Below are 27,204 nucleotides of genomic sequence, written 5' to 3'. Positions count from 1 at the left end.
GGCACCAGAATTCTTTCTTTCCCCCTCCCCTCTTTTTTTTTTTTTTCCTTTTTTTTTTTTTTAAATATATCATCTACCTTTCATCTCTTAGACCATAATGATTTAAAGACTGTGCCTAAGTAAGGGTCAGGGCTTGATTTTCATTCACTCCGTGTTTATTTTGTTTAAGTGGTACTGGTGATAGATTCACAGAAATAGATGGAAATCTCACATGGAAAAGTCTTTAAGTTATGTAGCTCTCCAACTTGGCAGTTGCCAGAAAATGTGATATTTGAATCAAAAGGCATACCAGACTTCCCAATTACCTTACTTTGAAGTAAAAGCAAGTAAGGCACTGACATTTATGATTAATAGAGGAAAAAAAGATACCGTGATGCTTGTATTTCAGTGTGGGATCACAGCTGTGCCAAGCTTATCTGCTTCTATTAAAACTCCAATCATCTAGAAAAGCTGAGATAGCTGCAAGCAGGAGCATCAATGTACTCTGGCATCCTACAGGTTTCTCTTCTTTCCATGATATACTATATTCTTACTTCCTTCCTAAAGCTTGAATAAAACCAAGCATTTTTCTTCACGCTTTTGTCTTGGAATTTACATAGGTCATTTGTATTTAGGAAGCCCTTTCATCAAAGGCAAACTAGAAAAATATCCTCCTTATAGTGCTGCCCTTTCAAAGGTTATAAAAGTGTCATTTAAAAAGCCACATTTCCAAGAGACATACAATAATTACATAATTTCGGGTTCCATTTTTACAAAGTAAACCTCTGGTTCCCATGGCAGACTTGAATTATCCTCATTTACTACATATATTTGTTCCCTTTAGTATCCCAGGACTGTCTTAAGAAGTGTAGCTTTCACAGCAGTCCACTGGCCTTCAAATGCTCTAAAGAAACATAAATGGCAATCTATTTAAGGAACTGTTTTTCTAACACCAGAGAGAAGTATTTTGACTTTGGATAGGATGCAAAATTCCCACTAAAGTCAGTGAAAGAAGTGTTTGGATGATAAACTGAGACCAATAGTGACGTACCACAATCTTTTCCTATTTACACTGGATAAAGAGAGGGCACTGGACACTGACCAAGCAAATGTAAAAAGAGCTCTTTTTTTCTAGCGACAAGCTTTCTACAGTCTATCCAAGTCTCCCACCCTCTTCACTGCAATTAATCATCCTCAATTATGTGGTACCTGCTGGGTTTTTTTCCCCTCCCTGCTCCTCATCTTTTAGAACAAACTCCTTTAATGAAAACACTCCGCCCCGTGAAGGTTCATAGCTGCTACTCTTCACTCTTTTTCTTCTGAAGTTTCAATCTCTTCCTTGCACAGGCAGCAAGAACAAAAGCTGCTGAATTTCTCTGTATATTGCAGTTTATCTTTTTATAAATCAGGCCCGTGACTTATTTTTGATATTGTTGGGTTTACTGAAACACAAAGAATATTTTCAGGCCATTCCTTGTGCCCATTAAGTACTCTGCTTTCCCTTTCCAAAGCTACGGCATTCTCCACCCTCCCACACAACTGCTGTATCCCTCTGTTTTCTGGGATGTGGGATATGCACATTCTTTTCCTGGGTGACTTTCGTACCCTGCTGCTACGGCGTAACCCCCAGGATCTCACTTTTCTGTAGGCAGGTTTTTGTTGTCCTCTCTCCTCTTGAGCAAAATTGCACAATACACATGTTCGCAGGAGCAGACCACAGGAAGGGTAAAGAAGAAATGTGACCTTACTTGTGCAATATAGACATAGGAGACCTTCACAGAAGCTGAAGGGGCAGAATTTATGGGATACAAAGAGGATGTGAAATAGATACGGGGGTGGAAAAGCAAAGAATGTTTTGTGGGCTTTTATGTAGTCTGACATTTCTCATCTTTTTTTACTCTCCAAAATACAAAACTGGCCTGTTTTCTAGGTTCATTCACAACTCTCAGTAATTATGTATGTGCATTTACACTTGAGATTATTTTAATTTTGAGCTTCTTGCCAAATTTCATTTTGGGTAAACACCTTTGAGTACCTGAAGCCAGATTTGCATTAAGTATAATATTCCTTACTCCTCTTTCTTTCCTGGAGTGCTTCCATGTGCTCTTACACAGCTGCTACGCTCCACTTAACTGATGACTGATGTTTTTCACACCCAAACACATTTTTCCTGAGATGTATTGTTGCCCAGCTCTAACTTCCTATTCCTATGTAACACACCGGAATTTTAGCAACTGCTGTTGGGATATCTTATATCTATATTTTATAGTTATCCCAGAACAACTAATTAAACATGTACTGTTTGACATTTCTCAGCAGGAACTCTCCCAAACTAAAAAAAAAAAAAAAAAAAGAGAGAGAGAATGAAAATATAGCTACTCAAAATTTTGTACATCTCTCCTAAACTTACAGAACACATTTTCTTGTTTCAGTAAGAATGTTCTTTAAAGTGAAATAAAAAAAACCCAGGAGATTATCAGAGCTCAATATGAAATCTCAAAAAAAAAAAAGTTTCCTGCATCATATAATCCTCCATTACCCTCCAGGATCTGTATTGTAGCTAAAAACAAAATAGTGAGTTACAGCATTTCTGATACTATAGAATGCCAGACCCTGTAAGGCATATTTAGTACTTTTGTTTGTGGTTTGGGTGGCGGGTTTTTTTGTTGTTGTTTTTTTTTTTTCCCTCTTTCTTTAATTATTCATCTCAGTGGAAAATTTCAGTTAGTCCAAGATTCTCTTTAAAATAAGGAGACAATTTCATCTCTGGAAACAGACTACTCAGGGGATCGCAAAATCCCTGGCATTCTTGGGCTTTTAAACTCGTTAACCTCCTTACAACTGTTATCAGGGGACTTTTAATACGTAAAGAACTAAAGAGCCAACACTTTCAAATGCTGGAATGTCACTGATGACAATGAATGGCTTTGGACCTGGAGTGCTGGAAAGCTGCCAGCTCTGGCCAAAGATTTGCTGAGTTTACCTTGAATTCTTAGACAGGATTCTATATCCCTGTATTTGGATTTCAGGCTTTGGCACTGGCCCATTTGTATCCCTAACAGAAATAAATTATGCAGTTAAGAATTTCATCCTGATTTAAGAACCTGAACTGACAGTGGCTTAATATGAACCAAGAGTTCTCAGAACATCATGGAACCAGTGCTTCAGTCCTAAGCAGAAGACAGAAATTACTTAAGTATGAGTTCTGATTTGATTTCACTACTTGCTAGATGCATTTAAAAAAAATAAATTACCACGATAACACTTCTCAACCTACAGAACATTATTTCTCTTCAGGAATGAGGAAGATACCACTATTAACCTCTACCACCTCCAGCTCCCAGGAAAGACCTTCAGCCAGGCTGCCCAATGCAGAGGGCCTCTGCAGGACTCTCCTACTGAAACCTGCACAGAGCCAAACTTCAACTTCAGAACTGTTGGGGAAATTATTGTTATAGTAATTGGACTTATTTTAAGTCTGCATTATAATAAGACTTCATACCAAAGTGTCAGGAGAACCCCTACTGAGTAATGAATGAAGAACTAAAAAAATTAGAAACCCTACAACTCTTTAGACAAAGTAATATCCGGGCTGCCAAGGAAGATGCAGCCAAGGCTAGATGGATCTCCATAACCATACACTACAGTCCTGCAGGCAGATATCACTTTATCCCAATTCCTATACAACGCGTGCATTATCTGGAACTTCTTAGTTACCCCCACAAATAGTGGGGACTTTAAGCCTATGATCATAAAATCATAGAATAATTTGGGTTGGAAGGGACCTTTTAAAAGTCATCTGGTTTAACCCCTTGCAATGGGCAAGGACATCTTCCACTAGATCAGGTTGCGCAGAGCCCCGTCAAACCTGACCTTGAATGTTTCCAGGGATGGGCCATCTACCACCTCTCTGGGCAACCTGTGACAGGTTTCACCACCCTCATTGTAAAAAATTTCTTCCTTCTGTCTAGTCTAAATCTTCCCTCTTTTAGTTTAAAGCCATTACCCCTCATCAGGGGTACCCCTCAACAGACCCTGCTAAAAATTTGTCCCCGTCTTTCCTGTAGGCCCCCTTTAAGTACTGAAAGGCCATTATAAGGTCTGCCCAGACCCTCCTCCTCTCCAGGCTGAAGAACCCCAACTCTCTCAGCGTGTCCTCATAGGAGAGGTGCTCCATCCCTCTGATCATTTTTGTGGCCCTCCTCTGGACCCTCTCCAACAGATCCATGTCTTTCCTAATGCCACACGCAAAGATCCTAACTAAGAGAGCACTAGGCTCTGCAGATAAAAATCTGAAAGAGTATCAAACAGTAAGAGTCACTCCAAGTAATACTACCAAAAGTTATGTTTTTCAGTGGCCTCTGACTATGTGGGCATTTTGTACAATTTTACTCTGGACGGATAGAAATAGCAGTTTCTAAGAAGCACGTACACAGCACATACTTAAGAACTATCATTAGCGGGCTGTGATAATATGTGATAAAATAGTACACTACTTTTTCTTCCATGCAACCACATGTAGGAGTTTTAAGAAATTAAATTGCTGTTTTATTAGAAATAAACAAAAACCTATTTGTTGATGCCTTCCAAAATCAATTTCTATCAGTAACTGCATTGAGAGAGAAAGCATTAGCTTTTTTTCTCTTTGCTGCTACTACCAGTGTGTAAAATCATTATAAGAATTTGTTTCACCTCAATTTTTTACCAAGAAAGGACAAAGTAGAAAACTTCTGTTTTAACCATTATCCAGTTACCAAGCTATATTTTAAGTACCTACACAATGAATGTTTATTTCTTAAATTCTATAGTAACAGAATTTCTTCCAAACAGGATAAAAGGATCACCAAGGTAATCAGAAAGCCATCTGGATAAATTAAAAAACAGTTGAGCTGTAATTTCTCACTAAAACTGAGCACTCGCAGCTCCAGCTGAAGTCAGACTGCAGACATCTCAGCACTGCTGGAAGCCTGAGACTTCAGAGCTCCTTCAGCCTGCAGGGCACTGGCTACTTCTAACACGCTGATCAGTCGGTTCCAACCCGGAAGCTTCCTTCCCGGCCTAAATCTATTTCTGGTCTAGCTCAGCTCAGACCAAGAGGCTCTGTGAAGTACTCATAAGGCTTATAAAGAGGAAGAAACCGAGATATTTAATTTTCTTGTGGACAAAATACCTGAAAGCACATATCCTAGAAGACTGTCCTAGAAGACATTTCCAACTTGATTGACCAAACACCATGGAGTAGCAAAGTTTTGAGTATCATTAAGCATTAGCCTGTCACCTATATTGCAAATAACTATTTCGGACCTCTCTTTGCAACGTAGAATCTATCAATCTATTTCTTATGTAAACATACATAAACAGCATCAAACCTTCTCTGACTTCTGGTAATCAGTCTTGCAAAAAATTCTGCCACTCACCAGAAACCATGAATTACACTCAATATAGCAACAGACTCCCACATTCTCATGTTCACCTCTGGTGGGGGAGGGAAGGGGGAAACAAAACACCACAACAGTTTCCAAACATGGAATGAGAGTCTGTATGTAATATATTGCCATGAATACCCCATTCTGTGTTGAGAGCTTAAACTTCAGATGAGATGAAAGAAAACAGCATTAAAAAGCTGAGTCCCCAAACATCGCACCGAAGGAATAAGTGAACTCTATAATACCCCAACAGGCCCACTGATAAAGAACAGCACAGGAATGGCCTAGAAAGGCACAAACGCACCAAGCACTTAAAAAAAATTATGCAATATTCAACATTTTCTTTTCACTGTCTTCTCACAGACCAACTACTTCTGTGATGTATATTTCTCTCATCTTGCCACTTTCTTTTTTCCATTCCAGTCTTGAAAAGCTGTGTTAAATTTCCCAAGGGCTCATCCTTCAGTAAGCACGTCTGTTACTACGTACTCACATGTCTCTGCTGTAATAGCTATCTTGAGGAATAAAACACATAAAATTCCTAACAAATCTAGAATTACACGAAAACAGATGAATTATTAAAAGCCAATGCAACATACTAAATCACTGACCACAGCTTTTATAGTTATTTAGTTGCTAAACCCTTCCTTATTGACATCTAATCAATTGATTTGAAGGGGGTTGTAGAATTTATCATATCTCCACAAGCGAGAAACATATTTAATTGCCTATTCCTGTATGCTTTCCACAACCTAGTATAGACATCAAACTGAACATAACACTTCCTCTAACAGAGCAGCATATTGTAAAAACAGCTAACTTTGGTGTAATTGTTCATAAAAGATTTGGTCACGTTTATATACAGAAAAAAATATGTATTTCACACATACATATTTATATAGCCATACCCTAGGAATGGAAACATTCAGAGAATACAGCTGGGCAGAGAGCTGAATTGATATATTGCATAAAATTTTAAGATAAATTTACTTCTAAAATGGAAAGAACTCCTGAAAACTATAAAGACTTGTCAAAATAAGAGCCCTGAAAGAATGTGAATCAAGGTATTAAATGGCTTTGGTTTTGACTTTACAATACGAAATAAAATATAAGACTAAAAAGTCAAATATTTATTTTCTGTCAAAAAAAAAAGGAAAGAAAGTTTCAGTATCATCTTTTCCCCCTTCCCCAGTCAATAAAGCCTAGTTAAACTGACAGTTTTGTAAGCATTCCAATTTTGGCAGAACTATATTTTTCTGAAAATTTATTTATTAAAAATAGAATTCAATCCTTTCCACTGTGAAAAGACAACCAACATTTACGCAATCTTACAAACCACCTAGAATCTTTCACTTGCCAGTCCGAAATTCGAGAGACACAAATGAGACAAGCTGCTTTCAGTCTCCATGTGAAATATTCTTGTTGAGGTTTGTCCAGTTTGCTGTTTTTTGTTTTTTTTTTTAAATTACAAAACAAAAAAAAAGTGAAACGTAAGCAGCAAGAAATAAAAGCACAGAGGATGCTGAAAAATTTGATAGACAAGGGTGGTATTTGACTTACAGATAGGTAATGAGATTGATTTTTTTATTTTTTGAAATACGGATAAAGATGTGGCTACCAAGCTCCTAAGTTCACAAATAGCTCTATGGCCGACTTTCTCCATTTGTTTTTAAGTCATGCCAAAAGGCCCAGACACCCACCCCGCCCTCATGAAATACATTTCCCCAAAGATCGTGCATTAGAAGTCTTCTATCAGCAACATGCTCCATAACGAAGGCAATGACACAGAAATCGTGTCTAACTGGTGCCACAATAAAAACGGAATGCGTGCTAAGGAGCCTGCCAAACTACAAACCCTGGGCTGCAAACAGACACTATCCTTTCATTTCTTCATCGACGTTTCTTTTCTAATCTAATTCACTTCTTCCCAGCATTTATACTGTTTACGTTTTGCATGCCTCCCAAATCAGGTAATACAATTCAATTTTTACAGTCATTTTTACATTCCTATTCCCAGTGATGCAATGACTACATTGAAAGTATTGCAGAGAACTTAAAGAACAAGGTAATTTTGGCAACAGAAATGTCTGCATAGAGATTTTTGTATTCTTCTTACACAAATGTAAATTTGGGAGCAAGATTGGGTTGGCAGCTACCTTTCACATTTTTAGTCTGGATAATGTCTTTCCAAATTTTAAACAGGTATACTATTTTTCTGAAATAGTGACTTTGTTTCATTTTGTTTCAAACAATGTCAAGCCATTTATTTTCAAGCAGACCCATATAGGGAACTGTATCTTGTTTATAGGGTGTACTAAATATATTTGTCTTTATTAATAATGAAAAATATATAATGCAAGAGAATCAAAAAATAATGCAAGAGAAACAAGCATTCCAATCTATCACATTAAACCTTTGACTTAAAAACAACGCTACACAAAAAGTAAATAGTCTAACACCAAGATTAGTCTTCTGCTTGTGACGCGTCACCAATTACATTACGGGTTATATAATGCGTTATATGTTTATTCTGGCTCAGATTCTTTCACCTGTTCTCCCCTGGCATTGCTACCACTACCAGATGGGGCCATTTTAGATTTAATTAATTTACCCCATCTACTAGGATTTCGAAGAAGTAACACACGGACAAGAACCCCGGTTCTTTCCTTTCTTGGATACAGAAAAAGAATCTAGACACAGAGAGATTTTCCTTTTAAGAGCAGAATACAGCATTCACAAATAAATATCTGGGGAGAACACGTGTTGTTCAAAGAAGCTAAAAATAGTACAATCAACAAGCGTATGTTTAACTAGAAACCTTCCTAGATTGTAAAAGTAACATTATTCTTGAAACCCAGTGTGGACACAAGTACATAAAAACTGCTTGGGTTTTTTTAATGGCAAGGGAGCAAGCATATTCAAAATGTCTGCATAGAGGTGAAGTGAATACCTTACACTGCTTACTGAACTACACAGTTTCCCTTCTTCTTTGTCTTGTCTTCATTCCCTCCACCATGTTATTTTTCCTATTCTTACAAACTCCTAAACATTCTACAGCTAAAATTTCATTTCTTCCAACATAAAGATTTTATTGTTATTATTTATTATTATTCCTTTCATTCTCTGCTTATGTAAAAAATAAATCTTCAAGAAGGGAACATCGTATGGCACAGCAAGTTTTAACCACCTGTAGTTCTTTAAAAATAGCAACTGCTCTAATGTACTCGCAAAGCATGTTCCCTTCGTAAATCTAACAAACGGGGTGAGTGGATGTACATTAACGAAATCATCTGCTTATCCTCATCAGTAGGTCAGTTTGTATGGACTGAGGCAAACCAGTTCTTTCACAATCCTCCTCCTCCTCTCCTGGCTTTCTCCTTATTATCTGCTTCCAGATCATAAGATGCATGAGGCAGAGATCGTCCCTTTGTCAAAGCTGGTAATAGGATCTGGCATAACTAAGCCTGCAAAACTGTGTGGCCTCTGAATACTACCATAATAAAAATAGTTCAGATAGACCTTTTAAGTTGCTAAGTCCAATTTTGAATACGCAACGCTCCTTGTATAGAATGGAACATTTTAAAACAATATCCTATAGCCCTAGAAATGAATTTTCCCACTTGCAGAAGATACTACGAAAACCACAAGCCCAGATTCAGCCCTCTTAATGGAAATTAAATGGTGCAGAAGCATTGACAAACAGTACAGGAATGAGTTTTATTTCAAATGTATCAATGTAAAACACAAATCAGCTTACAATGAGTGCTGCCACCTCTCCAAAGCCTGTTTCCATCATGGATACACTGTATCTCTCCCAATATTAAAACATTTTCATAAAGCTTTAGCTCCGAGTGTCACACAGCTACACAAGAATCTCAGGTTTTCACTGGCAGAAGTCTGCTGACACGCTTAAAGAGCATCAACTCAAGACTACGTAACTTAATCAGAAGCTTGAGGTCAGAGACAAATAGAAATAACTTATAATTAAATCCTGAAGAATCTAATGAATGTTTTTTTTACAAATACTTTACATCAATGTAGCATTTTCTAGAGGACCTGTACTGAATTAAACTAATATTTTAATTTAAAATCATTGAATTTTTTTAATAAAGGAATGATCTAACACTTTAATTTAACGTGATGTTCTTTTAAATTATTAGAATTATTATTAGCCCAAATAAGCTGATCATGTAAAAGCAGACATCCAGGAACCAACATCAATTTCATTACCGTGGTGAAGAACCTACTACTTGCACTGGCCATAACACTGCTGTGGTCTTAAGACACAGAATTTAGAGTATTTTACAAAGCAGTCTTACATTCACTACTGAAAGCAATCCATTCCCCGGACCAAAACTATTTGTCCCAAGGAAGAGACAACTCAATCTGAGAAACACAGTTATGAAAAAAGCCCACATTTAAAATGGTTCCTCTACTTCTTGTCCATAAAGTTTTTTTACTGAGCTGAGAGAATATAAATAGATGAGACAATCTTTAGAAGTCTGTTTATATTGCCAGAAGCTTTTCTAGAAGGTCTACCTTTAACTTGAAGCTATCATTACCTTTCTTTCCACTTCTAATAAACATTTTGAAAACAAACGCTCCGGAGCTCAAGTTCTCAGTGATAGGAAAAGCACCCTGAAAACAGTCTGGACACAAAGCTCTACCACCTGTTGTCTCAGACTAGACCAAATAGGCAACAATGGCTTTAAACAACCCATCCCAAATTCATTTTCTTCACTCTCAGTCATGACCAATAATAATATCTTTATCCACACAGACTTCATACTCTCAGCAAAATTCTCAGAAGATCAATAATAATAATAAAAAAGTAACTTTGGAATAGTTACACTGAAATCAATCAATAGTTCTATCACACCTACCACATTTTAAGCCAGTAAAATATCATCCAAAATCAGTCTTACCTTCATCTTTGCCAACCTGCTGGTTCACCCTCCCATCCCGAGCAGACATCCAGCCCAGGGCAACCTGCCAGGGCCAGCACAGCCCAGGCACACACAGCCACGAGCACAAGCTGAGTTACGGCATAATAAAAGAAAGAGCTCTCTGGAAGAACAGTTTTAGGAATCTGTATATGCACTAGTTTAAAAAATTGTATGCTAGTTTAAAAAATAAATAAAAGGAAAATAAAGACAGAAGCTTATCAAAAAGCTCATCTGGGATTTACCCTAAAAACGTGCCTAACTTCACCTTTACAGGAGCAAGAGACAGTAAGAGAACATAAAAGCTCCATGTGCTTTGTACTTCAGCATTTATACCCTCGAGGCTAACGTAGCCCAGCTGTGGGGACTACAGCCCATTAAGAGGTGCAGTAGATCAGGTGTGTGCTCCCAGAGCTCATCTTCCTACATCGTTTCACCTGAAGGGAATCCACTTCACCATGCTGGAAAAGTTAAGAGTTTACTTTCAAAAGTGCACTCCTCATACAGCTAAAACGTTGAAGTGAACAAAACCATATTCACCAAAGGACATAACGGAATTAATATTTAGCATGCTAATAATCACAAAGTCATAGAATTGCCTAGGTTGGAAGGGACCTTTCAGATCATCTAGTCCAACCATCAACCTAGCTCTGACAAAAACCATCACTAAACCATGTCTCTAAGCACTACGTCTACCTGCATTTAAATACCTCCAGGGATGGTGCCTCAACCACTCCCCTGGGCAGCTTGTTCCAATGCTTAATAACCCTTTCAGTGCAAAAATTTTTCCTAATATCCAGTCTAAACCTCACTTTTAAAACTTCAGTATTCAACTTCTACCTATGAAATCCTTTCTGCTCAGTAAAAATGCCTAAAAACACTTATGCCGGTTTAGGATCTGGAGCTCCACAGCTGCACCAGTCACAGCCTGTCCTCAGCGCAGCTCAGGTACCTCACAGCAAGTCTCCTCTCAGGCTTTAAAGTTTGGATTTATTAGCGCTGTCAAACCATCACCTCAGGATGGTAACTCCAGTCTTAGAAGACTAAGTCACAAATACTGCTGCAAACAAATTGCTCTGATGGATTAAATTTGTTTTTTAGAAAGTGGTAAGCGCTGTAACTTAGCTTCAACAGGCATTAGGCCGGATCAGGTAGGGTTTACATCACCTTCACTTCATACCAAGTCATAAAGTACAGGTAAACCCTGCATAACATGGCTCAGACACCTTCACAGAAATAATCACGGGATCAGGCATGCTCTAAACCACAGCGGCGTTCCCCAGCCATCTCAGGCGCCCACGGGTGCAGCACAGTCCAATGCTGAGGGACAGCCCTCAGCTCTCTCCACCACCACCCCATCCCGGCCCCTCACCCTCCAACACACACCCCCGCACCCCGTAAATCAACTCCCTGTGTGATGAGCCTAGGGAAGGATTTCAACAATTAGTAACTCATCAGGTTTATTCTCTTACTGCACCCTGTGCAAGGCTGGAGTCTCTTCTGTTGTACCCTGGAGCTGATGCAGGCAGAAACGTTAGTTATTTCAAAACTGAATGTTCCATTTCTCTGTGTGTAAAAACCAAACTGGCAAGCCTAAGAAATTCTGGATTCAGAATTTCATTTTCAGAAGTTCAGTTTATAAACTTTGTCATTTATAAAAGTAAGTAGACATTTCACCCCAGAGGTTGAATTATTTTCCTCCTCTACAAATTATGAATATACATTCTTTCATACGACCACTCTTTAATAGGAAAGAAAGGTCTCTAAATACAATTGTAAGCATACGTTTTACTTCAGTACGCCACTGGCACAAGAGCAAGATTAAGATCTATTCACTTCAAGCCATTAGCATTTCTCACTTTAAAGAACACAAACTCAAAGACAAATAATCGCATGGACAGTCAATAAGGGCAAAAGTTTATATACAGCTTTATTAATGCAACTGTAGCCATAGAAATGATAAGATGTTCTGATTACCCCCTCCATTTCAATATGGGAGTATGAAAAATTTATTTTTTTTAACTTATTTTTAATTAAAGTTATTTCTACGAGCAATCAACTTGAAATAAATATTTTTTATTAGGGGGTGTGTATTAACCTCTTAGGTAAAAGAAAATTTAAATTAGAGTATTTAATGTTAAAGCAAGAGACACTGCTGCTTTTAAAGAGCTTTAAAACGGTGTGTAACTTTACAAACACTGAGGTACCTTCTCCTATGTTTATATATACAGAGCAAAGAAGCCAGGGCGTTAGTTAAACCCCACTCAAGTCCACAATATGTGTTAACTCAACATAAAAAAAAAAAAAGGTACCTGGGTTTTAGCTGTTATGTTTATTGACAAACACCTAAATAAAGAAACAAGTTTTCAAGAACAATACCTCTTTCTGAAACCATCTGAAATTATCCCCGACTCTGAAATCAAACTCCTTATTTAATACAAATATAATATTTATATATAACATATAATTTATATAATATATAATATGTTTTATGTAATAAATAAATATATGTACATAAAATACATAAAAATACATAAAAATACATAAAAATATGTAATATAATTTATATATAATATTTAATATAAATTTTGGTGTCTAAACAGCTGTTTTGTGCAAGTGTTGACTTAAATTCCACATATAACCTAAACAACTGCCGTGTGAGTTTTCTTTAAAAATTATGCATAACTTAATAACAAACATAACGCTATCAATTGGAAAGCAGAAAAATCAAATGTTTTTTTCTTCTGCTCCTGGAATCACATCTTATCATTTAGCTGGCAACTCAAAGATACCAAGGTTTTCCTATAGTACATATCATTATAAGTTAATATTAAAATTTAATCACTTAAATCATACAGGCAGAGTCAAAGCTCCATAATCTGGGCAGCATATTCTACTTTTAGTAAATTAAAGCTTCATTATATCCTAGGGACACATTCCAGCAAAGCAACTAAAATTATTTTTGCAAATATCAAAACTGTGAAGTTTTTACCATTGTTTTCTTTTAGGAACAACAGATCTATAATATGAATTCAGCTCTTCTGACTCACGAAAAGACAACACCATAACTTACACACATAAGGCAGAGTCAGGGGAGGAAAATCAGCATTTAGTCAGGTAAAATTTTGTATGGTCTTAAATCAAAAACCAGACCCTCTCTCAATCGAAGAAATCATTCCTTAAGCATATAATCCCTGTCTCTCTAAAGAAAGCTGAACATAACAAATGGTGACTATAACCTTAGCCTGCAAACGGCAGGAAAATAACATGACAGTAAAGGACGCAAGGAAACAAGTAGGCATTATTGCTGAGAGCCTTCAACGGTATAAGAACGTGAACTGAAAACCAGCAGTCCACCATTTCTGATGCTGAAGGCATCAGAAGCCTTTGGATATAAATGTATTGGCAATGGAAGAAAACTAACACAAAAAAAGCTGTTAAAAACTTCCCACATAAAATCAATTTATCAGAAGTGTATACTCAAAGCATTAAAAAAATCCCCTCGTGGGGAAAAATGTTTGCACCACTATAGACAGACCCTGCAATATTTTCTCCTAACTAGGCTGTTCTTGTGATTAAAAGGAAAAGGAAAAAGGAGTTGTTTTGTTTTTTTTTTAATTCAGCCCTTAAAACACAGGTAGAGTTTATCAGCTTCCTTATGAAACAATATTTATAGTACAACAACCTAGCAAATGTAAAAACGTCACACAACAGCTGCCTGTTGATCAGCAAAATCGCTTTCAAGAAAGTGATGTCAAATCACTTGTAACCAAAGGATTCTCCATGATATCTGACAGCATCTGAAGTGCTCTGCGCCAACGATGACCATTACAGGTCAAAAAAGCTAGTAACCTGTTTCAAATAGTTTCTGTCCAGCAGAATACCTGTGCATAATAATAACTAAAATGAGTTTAAGAGTTCGTATTAGAAAAAATTACAAGATGCTTAAGCAAAGAATCATAATCCAATATATTTCACTTTATTTTTGTAACATTAAGGTCACCATTTGCAAATAGTTTTTTAAAAAAGACATATCTATAATAATGTTTCCCCTATACTTAAAATAGAAGTATATCCAACACTAGTAGTGCTAATCTCATTAATAGTAGCAAATTTAGAGTGAGTCACCTTTTTAGTTTAACAAATAAGGGATAAACCATTACATAAAAATGTAAAAGATATAATGAAAAATGAATGAAATATTACAAGAAACGAAATGTCAAATATTTAGTCAGCATTTGCTCGGACAAAGGGGAACAAAACTGTATTGCAAATTTATTCCTGGGTATATAAAAAGCAATAAAAATGCTACACAGTAGACCCGTATCTAACAGTTACAGTGACAAGCCACTTAAATTCTACCCCAGCTGTTGTGTTATGCCGCAATTGTTGATGATGTTACAGTACTTCTCAACACTCCTCTGGCCTGCTGATAAGATTTGCATTTTTCCCTCCCCTGTATGTTGGCAGTTCTGGTATTTAAATGAGGTAGTGAAGCTAAGGACATGCAAAGGGATTTCCGGGACTCAGGGCTGCAGCCGCCCGCGCATCTCCATCCCGCAGACGATCCCTGGGGCAAGGGACCTGCGCCACGTCCACTAAATGTGCACTTACCGCGGCTCTAAAAAAAGAGCCAATATTTGCCATTCCCCATCAGCTTGCAGGAGAGATGCCATGACAGGACATCCTCAGTAGTTCAAGCACCCAAATTTTGATTTCCAAGGGGGCGCCCAGCTGAAGGTGTAAGCCTTAACTGGAATGGAAACATACCTTGTGTGATTTTTAAATATTATGTTTCTAACGTTGAAATCCCAGACATAACGGCCAGAAGCCAAATAAATACACCTCTCTACAATAAAAGAAAAAAAGCTTTTAAAAGCTTAAAATGTTAACATAAGAATCATTTGACAAAAATATCTGATTCATCTAGAACACTATGAACATCTAGGCCTGAGTCCAAAACCATTGAAGTTATTAGGATGGCCTCCCTCTATTTCAACAGGCTTTGGATAACACTCTCCGTTTCTCTAACTCTCAAACAGACAAATACATGCAATATATCATCTCAAGGCAAACTGAGCTCAACACATTTCAGTGGCAGCACATTCATTTAAACAGAGTCGTGCATACTATATATGGGAATAAAGTGTTCCTCTCAAAGATGCAAACCCGATGTATTCTCAGGCTATAAATACCCCCAGGATTCAAAACGGGCCCTTCCTGACCAGTACATCTCTGACAGGCATGGAAGATAGGTATCTTGTTTTCTTAGTTATTCATCCAGCTGTATCATTGGCAAAAGCGCTAAGAGACTTCTACTGGATGTCCACTTTCCCTTGTCACCCAAGATGACCTATGTGCCATACAGAGTACTCGCACTTACAGACCATGAAGTCTAATCCGCAACTTGTGTATTTAGCCCTGTGCAAAATTGGTATAAATGCCAGCCGAGTCTCATGGCCTAATGGCATTTTGCATTCACTTCACAGGGTGGGTGGAAGAGTCAGGCATTAAGCCTTGACCGTGTAGTAGCACATGAACTCATTACAGAAACACAGCATTTTTGGATAGCTTTTTTAAGTCTAGTCCCTTTCATTTTGTCACTGAAATGATATGTGGGGGAGAAAAATATTTTTTCACCATTAACACCCACACATAATATTTCAGCAACCTTTCCCTTAGAAAAACCCCACGAGTTGTATTCACTGTGTCCTTCTCAGAATCCCGGTAATTTGGTAATTTTCACACATGTAAAATATATAACGTGACTAGGTATGTTTAATAGAACCAAAAGGATACCCCATCCCCTAGTTGCATCCAGAGTTATTTTATGTTTACATCAGACTAGGTCCTCTGGAACTTCTGTCCTACAATCCCACACTACAGAATGCATCACTGCTGCTGAATTACAGCCAGATCTTGCCGAGGAATGATTACCAGCCAGCCCTGAAATTCACATAAACTTTTGTCAATTTGAGTTGGATTCCACAGGACAGCAGAGCCAGTCTCTCAAGGACCACTTACTATTGCTCTGTATTTTTTGCGCTGACTAGAGATTACTGCTTCTTTTTAAGATTTGTCCCAGTAAGGACATCAATGACTAAGATTCACAGTCCACTTCCTTGCAATAGTATCGGACAGACGTGGAACATCACTGCTTTTTAATCATAATCATTAGATCCTGTCCCTACCGATATCATACTTAGGGCTAGCACTCTAAATTTTCATTGTTTCTATCTCTGGGGCTGTAAACTGCCCTCATTCTGCATTCAGAAATCTCACCGCATCAAAGCTCCGTACACAGATCATTGTTATTTAAAAGCTCGTCCTTCCCCATTACAGGCATTTCTTCTATTGAGCTAAACTGGAAAAAATTGTGAAATCTAATGGTTTCCAACCGGCATTTACAGATTTGCAAATGTGTGAGAGTTGCAAATTCCTTCTGAGCACAGATTTTCTCCTTAAATGTATGCGTTGCAAAGCCTTGAAAATAAGTATGATACTGCATCAAAATAACATTTTGGTCGAGATTGTTTCATTTACAGCTTAAATCCTTGTCCATACATTTTCCTTTCCGCATGCATAACCCATTTTAGCATGTGTTTATAAAATGTGAAATCCATTACGAGCTCCAGAGAGCCGAAAGTGTTGTCTTTTTCACAGCGCAGAAAAGAGCAGCACGCGCCTCTCCGTATCAGTGCCTTTTTCGCTCGTAGAAACACCATCTGCAAAGAGCTGCGAGTACCTCTGCTTTCAGTCCTTGACCTCTCCACCATGTCCATCTCTCAACAGGCAACCTGTCCGGCAGGACGCTCGCGGAGTAATTACGCGCAGACCACCTGATAGCCATGAGACGGGAACGATTCAGTGCCTTGAGCCAGGCTGCGCATGTGACTAACAAGCGAAATGCATTCATTACAGTCCATTGCTAATCCCTTGAGCCTTCCAGTTGTTCATAGGCTTCTGCTCGGTACATCTTCGAGAGAGTCAAGGTGAGGTTTCCACACATGGATTTAAGTGAAGGGATCTCCTGCATTATGTGTCCATATGCGCCTTCCAATTTACTCTCATACTTTTCTCAATGCATAGTGCCTTGCTTTGAGTTTCTTTCTTTAATTTTATTTGGAGAGGAGGTTTATGCAGGTATTGCCAGGAAATCAACAAGCCTAGCTGTATGAGAGCCAGTTTGGTAGAAACACTTCTTTTACGGAAACTGAATTTTTTCCACTTACAGATTTTCTCAGGCCTCAGAGATCTGGGTGAAAACTCTGAACTTGCCAAAGAAGACTTCTGCAAACGTACTTCCAGTAAAATTTTGATTTTTCTATTAAAAACAAATGGGTATGTTAGAATCATAGAATAGTCTGGGTTGGAAGGGACCTTTGAAGGTCATCTAGCTCAACCCCCTGCAATAAGCAGGGACATCTTCAACTAGATCAGGTTGCTCAGAGCCCCGTCCAGCCTGACCTTGAATGTTTCCAGGGATGGGGCATCTACCACCTCTCTGGGCAATGTGCCAGTGTCTCACCACTCTCATTGTAAAAAATTTCTTCCTTCTATCTAGTCTAAATCTTCCCTCTTTTAATTTAAAGCCATTACCCCTCATCGTATCACAACAGGTCCTGCTGAAATGTTTGTCCCCATCTTTCCTGTAGGCCCCCTTTAGGCTGCCATAAGGTCTGCACAGACCCTCCTCCTCTCTGGGCTGAAGAACCCCAACTCTTTCAGCGTGTCTTCATAGGAGAGGCGTTCCATCCCTCTGATCATTTTTGCAGCCCTCCTCTGGACACTTTCCAACAGGTCCATGTCTTTTCAGTGCTGGGGACTCCAGAGCTGGACACAGTACTCCAAGTGGGGTCTCACCAGAGTGGAGCAGGGAGGCAGAATGCCAAATCTACCACTATAGACTTCATCAAGCTTCCAAAATATGTATACCAATATTAAAGAAGACTATTATGACTTGTCATTTCAGGTTAACAACTTCCATCTATAATCATAACGTAATTTCATTTTATATGTATATGAGTCCAGGGTTTTGGGGGAGGAAGCTCTCTATAACACTGAAATCATTCCAACAGGACCACAGCAATAACGATACATTCTACCTGCAAGTGCCCTGAAGGCACAAGGTACCACTCTTTGGGGAGACGAGGAGCAGTGAGTATCACACTCTTCAAAAAGGTACAAATTTCACTTCATTCTGCACTGGCCAGCTTCAAGTGTTGGCTGCGCCCCAAACCTGCTCTCCCTTTCCACTACTGCTCCTTATTCTTGCTTAAGTGTTTGTTCAAATCCAAAACATAGATAATGTCAGTAGAAAATGCAGTAGCAGGTCCATATAATCAAAAGAACTGCATATTGTATAACGCATATTTAACCACTATGTGTACTGTGTACTTCACCATGCATATTTATTTTATTTTTCTGTTATTTTCAGAAACGAGAGCAACTAATGGTGTCAGAGTCCAGCCCACCGAATTTCAATCTCCCGTTCTGCTTTTCATATACAAACAGGAACGAGTTGGTCAAGGGACAGAGAAGGAGCAAAGAGAAGGCAACTTCTTTAACAAAAGCTAAGCACTCCTTTAAATGTAGATGTAAACAGTGAGGAGAAAAACAGCATTTGTTAAGTCTCTATAATATGACTGGAGCTAATTTTGGAAGAATTACATCTAAAATTATATACTGTATTAAATAAAGGAATAGAAGGGCTTCAATTGTAATGACTCACATTACATGAAACACTGGCAACACAGGTCAAGACTTACATTTTTCTTTTGGCGGATTTTAAAAAAATGTCATCTCACAAAGAAAGCATGGAGCATAAAAATCCTAAAACTTCAGCAATCTTTTTAAATACGTGATATTAATGTTCTATTCGTATACAATGTCATAAATTGGATATGGAATTTTAAGGGGCAACATTTATCATTCTGTTACCAGAGGCTGTCATATTCTTGACTTATAGTATCTTGACTTTCTTATCTCCAAGGGAAAAAAAAAAAAAAAAACAAAACAAAACAAAACAAAAAAACTGCAGTGAAATTTCGTACCACAAAGTGTTAAACTTGTATCATGGTTTTAAATTCCAACCTTAAATTCAATGAGTTGGGGGTGGGGGGGAACAACAAAGACCAAACCACATTCTAAATCATTCTATGCAGCCATTAAGAAGTGTTACACCCCAAAATAAAGTTTTGAGTCCCTGACAAATCTGAGGAATACAATGTTGCACTTAGAATATAGCAGGAAAAAAAAATGAAACTTTTTGCAGTTCCTGGGCACGGGTGTTAGCAGAGTAACTCTGAATTGTTCACATACATGTATAATTCACAGATATCTGTGAATTATTCAATAAGAAGGCACAGAAAGCAGACATGAGAAAGATTTCTTCTAGCTCACTCGCTGGAACCGCTCTTTATGTGGATGGCGAGACGATGTTGGATAACCCAACTCCGCTACAACCTGCGGGGCAGCAGGAGAGGCAGCACAGGGAAGGGAGGGTCCCAACATGCAGAAAACTTCTTCAGTCCCGCAGTAGGAGGAGCTACTTCTCCTAAAATTGCTTTTGCTAGCAGGTCCAATACAGTCAACGTAGCATATATATGCATTTACATTTTTCACCTGCCGCCTCTGCAGCCTTTCCCAAGTTACTATGCAGCACAAAGCACGCGTTTGATAACAGCAAAGTTTAAGACATTTCCAGTTGTTACTTCAATTAGCCTTTATACCCTAAACGCTAGAAAAGTGTTTTGCAATAACTAGTTACTCCTTACACACACAGAACTCCCTCCAATTCCCCATTTTAGCATGTAAGGAATGCAGCCGAATCAGCCCTTGAAAGTTCTTCTTCACCAGAGACTTGAAACCCCTTACAAGTGGAACAAATACAATCTAAAAAGAGATGTATATCTCCCCCTACCTGCACAGTCCTTCATCCTCCCGCCCCAGGGAATGATATTCATGGGCATGTAGCTACTTCAGGTCTCAAACATGAAATAAATTCAAATCTTACAACTGGCATAGCCGCAGCACGGCCAGTCGTTCAGACTGAAGTGTTGGAACCCCTCAATGATACCTGTTAATTATCCAACTGATACATTTAGCCTAAGAGATTTTAAAGACAATTTGGATATGCCTCTCTGTACTGGTTATGAAATGAATGATCTGCTTTAACTGACTATGTCCCAACAACAGGCTATGAAACCAACAATACCCACCAAGACACTATGCGTAAGTCTGTGTACAAGTCTCTAGCTTTTCATTCTCTCAAGGAAAGAAGCATGAGGTGATAACCTGTAGGATATCCTTTTTCATCAAGATCCCAAATAGCCCTCACAGATTTGTCTCATCATGTGGACAGGAAAATAGTAAATACACATAGAAGAAACCGATGGTAAGTCTTAGCTACCCACCCATTCTTGAAAATCACCTTTTACTTTTGTAGGAAATGGTATTTTACAAGACACATTTATTATCACAAATTCATTTGAGCTTTGTCATCATACCTGTCTAAGACCTCTCTAAGAAAGTTCAGGTTTGGTTCTGAACGAAATAAAAAATGCCTATAGAAAAGTGATATTGCCTGGTAGGTTTCCTAAAGCTTAAGGCTGAGTTAAAAGCTTTTATTTATTCCTCATCTCTAGCAATCCCTTCTTTCGTAGATAGGCCAAGTTCACTTTAACTGTTCTACTTCCAACTGGAATGTAGAGGTTCATTTCGGCAGTCCGAACTGGATGCCCACCTCGCTCAACCCAAACAAACAAGTCCCGTAACTTCTCACACTCTGACTTTGTTTCTGGTTTCCCCCAAGTGTTAGATCCTTTGTACAGCTGGGTTATGCGCTGTATCAAGTGTGTTTAGGGGGGAGGGGATGGGAGAAGGGGGAAGACAGCTCACTGTACGTCAAAGCAAGCCAGCAACCTAGCAACCATATATTAAAAGGTGTGTGTGTTTTTGTGGGTGTCTGTGTGCCAGGAATAACTGAAGCAGATATTATTCCATTTGTAATCCAAAAAATGTGAAAAGGGAAGGGGAGAAACTCCAGCTGCTGCTCTATTTTGGGGTCTGTCAAAATCCACTTTCACAAATACAGAGTCTTAACACTTACTATCCCATTTGTCTTAAACAAAAATGAGAGTCTGGACCTGAGGAAGTTCTTGGCTTTGGTTTGAAAGAGACTCTCCAAACCAGGAGCGGACCTTACTTCACGTATTACGCTTTCTTCCAACCGGTAATATGCAAAAATCAAAGGGGCAGGGAGGTCGCATCAAAGATTTCGTACCTAGATTAAAAGAATATTGATCTAGTGTATTACTTATGAATGCACCAAATACTTTTTGATATCTACATTTGATTTATCAAATAGAAGCGTCCAAGATTCTCAGGGAGTGAAACTAGCTTTAAAAAGATTTATTTGAGTGAGAAGTTTACCTTTTTAATTTTGCCAAAGTTTCTCATTCCACAAGAGAACTAAGAGTTCAGATTGGTAAATAAACACTCCCACCCTGCCATCATATGTGGTCCTGGGGGTGCATATCAACTTCAGAACCACACCATTCCACCATGCCAGCGTGTGCCTTGCTGAAAGGGCAAGCCGACACCAGGTGTAACTTTTATGCCACCAGATGAAAGTGTGGGTGGGATGGAGAGAGGGGGGACAGCGGGGCACATCTCAGGGCAGCACCCAACACCTCAGCCCTCTGGACACGCTCCCCACTTTGCGGCTCCCGACAGCCCGTGGCAACCCTACCGCAACAGCAGACAGCTCACTGCCATCCAACAACAGCCCTACGGCATCTCCTCCAGTGCCACCTTGCCCAGGTGTCCTGGTCTATGAGGCTGGGCTCCTACTACTCCTCCTCACCACCACCACCACCACCGCACCAAACCATCACCGGCACCAGGAGGGGAAGGGGAGGGGGGGTTACCTTGTTTTTGACCCCGCAGTGGCAGCAGACAGTCCACAGGTACTTGAGGGTCCTCCACAGCAGGATGATAAACAGTCCCCCAAAGAAAGTGACCATGGATGAGGCGAGGAAAGCCCACCACATGCGCTGTCCGCGGTTATCGCAGGGCACCTCCATGGTCACCGGGATGATGAGCGCATCCATCTTGGGCACATTGACGGGGGAGGAGGACGAGTCTGTGTTGAGATTGTTGGCGTTGATATTGTTACTCATTCTAATGCCGCCGCCGCTGCCGCCCGGGTAGGAGCCGCCGCCGCCGCTGCCGCCCGGGTAGGAGCCGCCGCCGCTGCCATTTGCCATAGCTAACAGCGAGCCGGGCGCGCAGGGGCTTCCGAGAGCTCCTCCCGCCGCCAGCGCCCCCCAAAAAACCCATCACCAGCCATATTGCTGCCGCCGCCGCCGCTGCTCAGCGGAAAAAAACAATAACAATAAAAATTTAGGAAGAAAAAAAAAAAAAAACAAATCAAAAAACCCAAACCAACCAAACAAACAAACAGAAAAAAAAAAAAATGAAGAAAAGCGACCGCACAATCCCCGGGTCCCTCTCGGGAGCCGACAGGCCGGTGAATTCCGAGCGTCCTCCTCGTACGGCGAAAATAATGTATTAAAAAAAAAAAAATTAAAATGATAATAAAAAGGTAGTCTCCTCCTCAGATTCCCACCCCTTCCTTCTCCCGCATACACAGCCCCCACCCCGCCCACCCCCAAAAAAAATCATCCACCACCACCACCACAAACTGATGCCTCGGAGCGTCTCTCCAAGATACCCAGCGCTGCAACCCCGCTGGCCGCCGCGGGGATCCCTCAGCCGCCGCCGCGGATCTTTCCCGGAGGTGGTCTGTTATTATTGTTATTAGTCTTTTAACTTGTTATTAGCAATATTCAGTCCCCCCGCGCACCCTCCTCCTCCTCCTCCTCTTCCAAGTCCAGCCCCTTCCTCTCCTCTTCCCCCCTCGGTGCCGACAGCAGCCTCCTGTGGCTCCTAATTCATCCTCCGCTGGCCCGGCTGGGCGTGCGCTGCCGCCGCCTCCTCGCCCATCCTTCAGGAGCTCCCTCCAGGGCCGGGGCTGTCGCTCAGGCTGTTGCTCCCACACGCGTAGCGCCGCCGCCGCCTGCCCGCCCCTCCCTATCTGCCGCCGGGGGACGCCACGGCCCCGCAGCTGCGGCCCTCAGCGGGCCGCATGAAGGGCCCCGCGGGGAGGGAGGGAAGAGGGTCCCGGGCCGGCCCGGGACGCCGCGCTGCCGCCGGGGGTGGGGGGCGCCGACTCAGGCGGGCTCCCGGCCCCCCATGGGCAGCCGCGCTCCCGGCCCCGCCGCCGCTGGGTCCCGCTCAGCGGGGCCGCCCGAGCACCGAGCGACCGCTCCGGGGAGGGGGGGGGGGGGGCGGCGAGGTGGGAGGAAGCGGTGGAGCGGGGGTGGTGGTGGTGGGGAAGAGCGGGGGGGTGCCGAGGCGCTTCACAGGTGTCGGCGAGGCGGTGCCGGGCCGCGTCGGGGAGCTGCCGGTCCAACAAGTCCCGCCGGCCCGGGCGGGTCCATCGCCGCCGCCGCGCAGGGCTCTCCGCAGCCGCGGTGGGGCGGGGGCGGGCGGCAGCGGCCCCCCCTCCCTGCGCGGGGCCGGTGTGGCGGATGTCATGACGCAGCGGCTAACGCACGGCGCTGTCACGGCCCCGGCCCCCGCAGCCCCGCCGGTCCCCGTCCCCCCCCACCTTCCCTCCCTCCCCGGTCCCCATCTTCCCCATCCCTCCCCCGCCGCCGAGCGCGGACCCCCCGCCGTGGGGCTGTGGCTTGGAGGTGGGGGGCAGAGAGAGCGGGGTTGGGGGGGCGCTCGGGGCTCGCCGGAGGCAGTTGAGTTGCAGCAGCAGGTGCCCGGGGATGCGGGGGGGCCGGAGGGGGGGGATGGATGCTGGGTTGGAAAGGCGGTGAGGGAGCGTGGAATAAATAAAGGGGGAACCGTGTGTGTGCGTGGGGGGGTGTCTTGGGGCTGAAGGCGGTCTTGGTTTGGCGTTAATCGACACGGGGAAATGCTGCAAACGCGCCGTGAATTGCTGCGCATCCCAAGAACATTCCTGAAATTAACCCTTGGAAATAGAAATGGCAATTTAATGCAACACACTACGGGGCGGGGGGGAGGAAATCCAGCCAGAAAATCTGGACAGTTGTCTCCTGCTTCTTTTTTTTTTTTTTTTCCAGGTTCCCACGGAAAAGCAGAGGAATTTTTATATATATGTATTTATATATTTATTTATATATATATAACTGAAAATCTCCATTTGGCACATGATCTGCTTACCCCGTTGTCTGCACAAAGTATTATGCAGATCCTCTTGTCGTCTTTCCAAGGGTGAAATACAACAGCCTATGTGTGCGTGACATTTCCCCATCTGATCTAGTCACTACACATGCACAGAGCCACCATTATGAAATAGTAATCCCTTAACCTCTACTAGTAGTAGTTCCTGTTTCTGCGTCTGCCATGGGTTTGTTTATTTTTGTTTACTTAAGTGACAGTAACGAGATTTTATGAGTTCTCAAAGCTTCTTATGGGGCTCTCTAACCCTCTCACCTCCACTTTTTTGCGCAATAACACCAACATTTGTCTAACTTGGTGAGTTTTTCATGGTGTCTCTTTCCAGTCTGTTCCTCCAGTCTGTTCCTTCAAGAGAGGGCTTCCTTTTTCAAGAAGGGATTAATAGAGGCCTCTGAATAGAGAAAGCATTAGACAATAATACAAAGGTATAGACAAGTGAGAAAATACTGCTTTACTGTATCCCGGAGGAAAACTGATCGTCAGTTACATAGTGCACCTGAAGCAGCCTGTTCCCAGGAGGCTGTTGTAAGAGGGAATAAAGCAGAGGATTTCTAGATGCAGAAAAAAAGTCAGGTTGAAAAGATACTGCATGCCACAGCTGCCGCATGCAACCCCAGAGCGCGCTGCCATGGCGGCTACCCCCTCCCACGTCTTTCATTACCACCCATGGCTAGAAAGCCACCTGGGCCACAAAGTGTTGTGGTGACAGGATCACACACCTTGGGACCTGGGCTCAGAACCTGGTCCTGATGGTCATTTGCTCTGCGTGTCCGGGTCGGTGCTCAAGGAGCACCCTTTTCACAGCCACACACATACCTATGTGTCCTGTCATCCATCAGCAAACACCAGGAGCGGAACAAGGGCAGGAGCATCGTAAAACAGCCACTTCATGTCTGATCTCCAGAACCGCCAGGTACTTACGGATGCTCTTACAGCTAATGGAAACCAGTGCACCTTGAAAGACCTGGGCAATGAAGAGGAGTAGCACAGCGTACCCCAGGGAAGGCTTTTGCATGGTGGAGTTTCTGTTGTATTGGTAGATAGCGAGGGCTGCATCTCTGAAACCACCGATACGGCACATGTCTTCTCTTGCTGGTCTTTGAGAGGGCCCAGAAGATTTGACAGGGAGGCCGCAGTGTGAAAGTCAGTTTTCTCACTTTATGCATTCTGAAGGTAGGAGTCAAAGAGTGTTTCTTTGGCCCTGGGTACTGTTGCAGCAGAGAGCTGCAGGCATTGGTTTCACGAGCACTCCACGTGCAAACAGGACCATCAGGCACTTCTAATATAGAATCCCCACAACGCTGTACCTACAAATACAAAGGAGGGTCATAAAGCAAAATTCAGACTAAAGCAAACCAAGTGCACTAAAGGATATAGACTGTACTTGAAAATAGTTTGCTTTGAACATATTTACACAACTTTTGCACACAGATTTGGACAGGGGTAGGAGATTGATTGTGGTCGCTTGTAAAAAGCTGATTTAAAGTTCTGCTACTCAAAACCTATTCATAAGCCAATCAACACATACATTACAAGTTCTAGATTATAAAATTCACACTATATACCCCGGGGGAGGGAAAATTCTGTTATCTGTATAAACAGAACTCCTCCTATTTATACAAATAGGTGTCTGTTCTACAAATATTTGTGATGAAACTCACATACAAAGGTACATTCATTGATATCAACTGGTGGGATTAACATTACCAGTGAAAAGTTTGCTTAAGGGGAATTCTCTGCTAAAGACAAAGCACGTATAAAGTAGGTAATTTTGTCATTTTGTTCACCGATTTGCAGATCAGAGATAGAAATGATACTTGAATGAGTATCACTCAAGTTAAGGACCATTTGATTTTGCTTATTTCTGAAAGAAGGCAAGACCTCTTTCTAGTACAGGTTTTATAAAGTGGAGTTTGAAAAAGCACACAGGCGCTACCTGCTTCATTTACTGCGCCAACAACTGCCTTTCATGTTGCCTTCAGACCAAATGAGGTTTTCCAGCTCTCTTTCCTGGAGAGATCTATTGCAAGCAAACACAAAAATTATGCAGATTACTTTTCAGAATAGTTTTCTATTTAATGTTTCAACACAGGAGCACAAAATTTACTTATTTAACTGAATAATATTTACAGAACATAACGAACTGTGTTTACTTGTGTTTTTCCTGTTGCTACCATATAGCATAGGCTGGGACACAATCATTCCAGCTTGACATAAATCCGGAAGGTTTGGTTCCAGAAAGCAGCATTTTAGCGGCAAGGGAATGACTCCTCTTTATGTAAAACAGTTCCCTCTTGTGGATATTCTGTGTACAGTATCACAGGCAAAGTATTTAAAATATTAATCGAACCTGGATCTTTGTAATTAAAAAACCCCTCCATTCAGCAATGATCTCAACACACAGGACAATCTTGGTTTTAGCAATTAAATACACAAGTAAGGAAGAACGAGCTATTGCATTTAATCAGATGTAATTTACCTGCAAAATTGCTCATTATCAATAAGAAATTATTTAAGTGCAGTAAACACAACAAAGCTAAATAAAAGTTGCATAACTGTACCTGTATGAGTCAAATATA

The 27,204-nt window shown here is 41.0% G+C and overlaps 1 protein-coding gene across 28 annotated transcripts in view; it reads right to left on the bottom strand.

Moving 5' to 3' along the window:
• KCNMA1 (potassium calcium-activated channel subfamily M alpha 1) overlaps positions 1 to 23,068 on the bottom strand; it is a 510,622-nt gene extending 487,554 nt beyond the window's left edge. For 25 of the 28 annotated variants that reach the window (XM_074592125.1, XM_074592126.1, XM_074592145.1 and 22 more), the window contains exon 1: positions 22,279 to 23,068. In XM_074592125.1, coding sequence (XP_074448226.1) covers positions 22,279 to 22,617 — 339 coding nt within the window. In that variant the 5' untranslated portion in view covers positions 22,618 to 23,068. The other 3 variants (XM_074592140.1, XM_074592142.1, XM_074592143.1) reach the window with 3 other exon arrangements.
• Positions 23,069 to 27,204: the final 4,136 nt, after the last annotated feature.

Source organism: Larus michahellis, chromosome 6 (assembly GCF_964199755.1).
Source record: "Larus michahellis chromosome 6, bLarMic1.1, whole genome shotgun sequence".
Classification (NCBI taxonomy): Eukaryota; Metazoa; Chordata; class Aves; order Charadriiformes; family Laridae; genus Larus; species Larus michahellis.
This window is presented reverse-complemented; position numbering and strand designations above follow the sequence as displayed.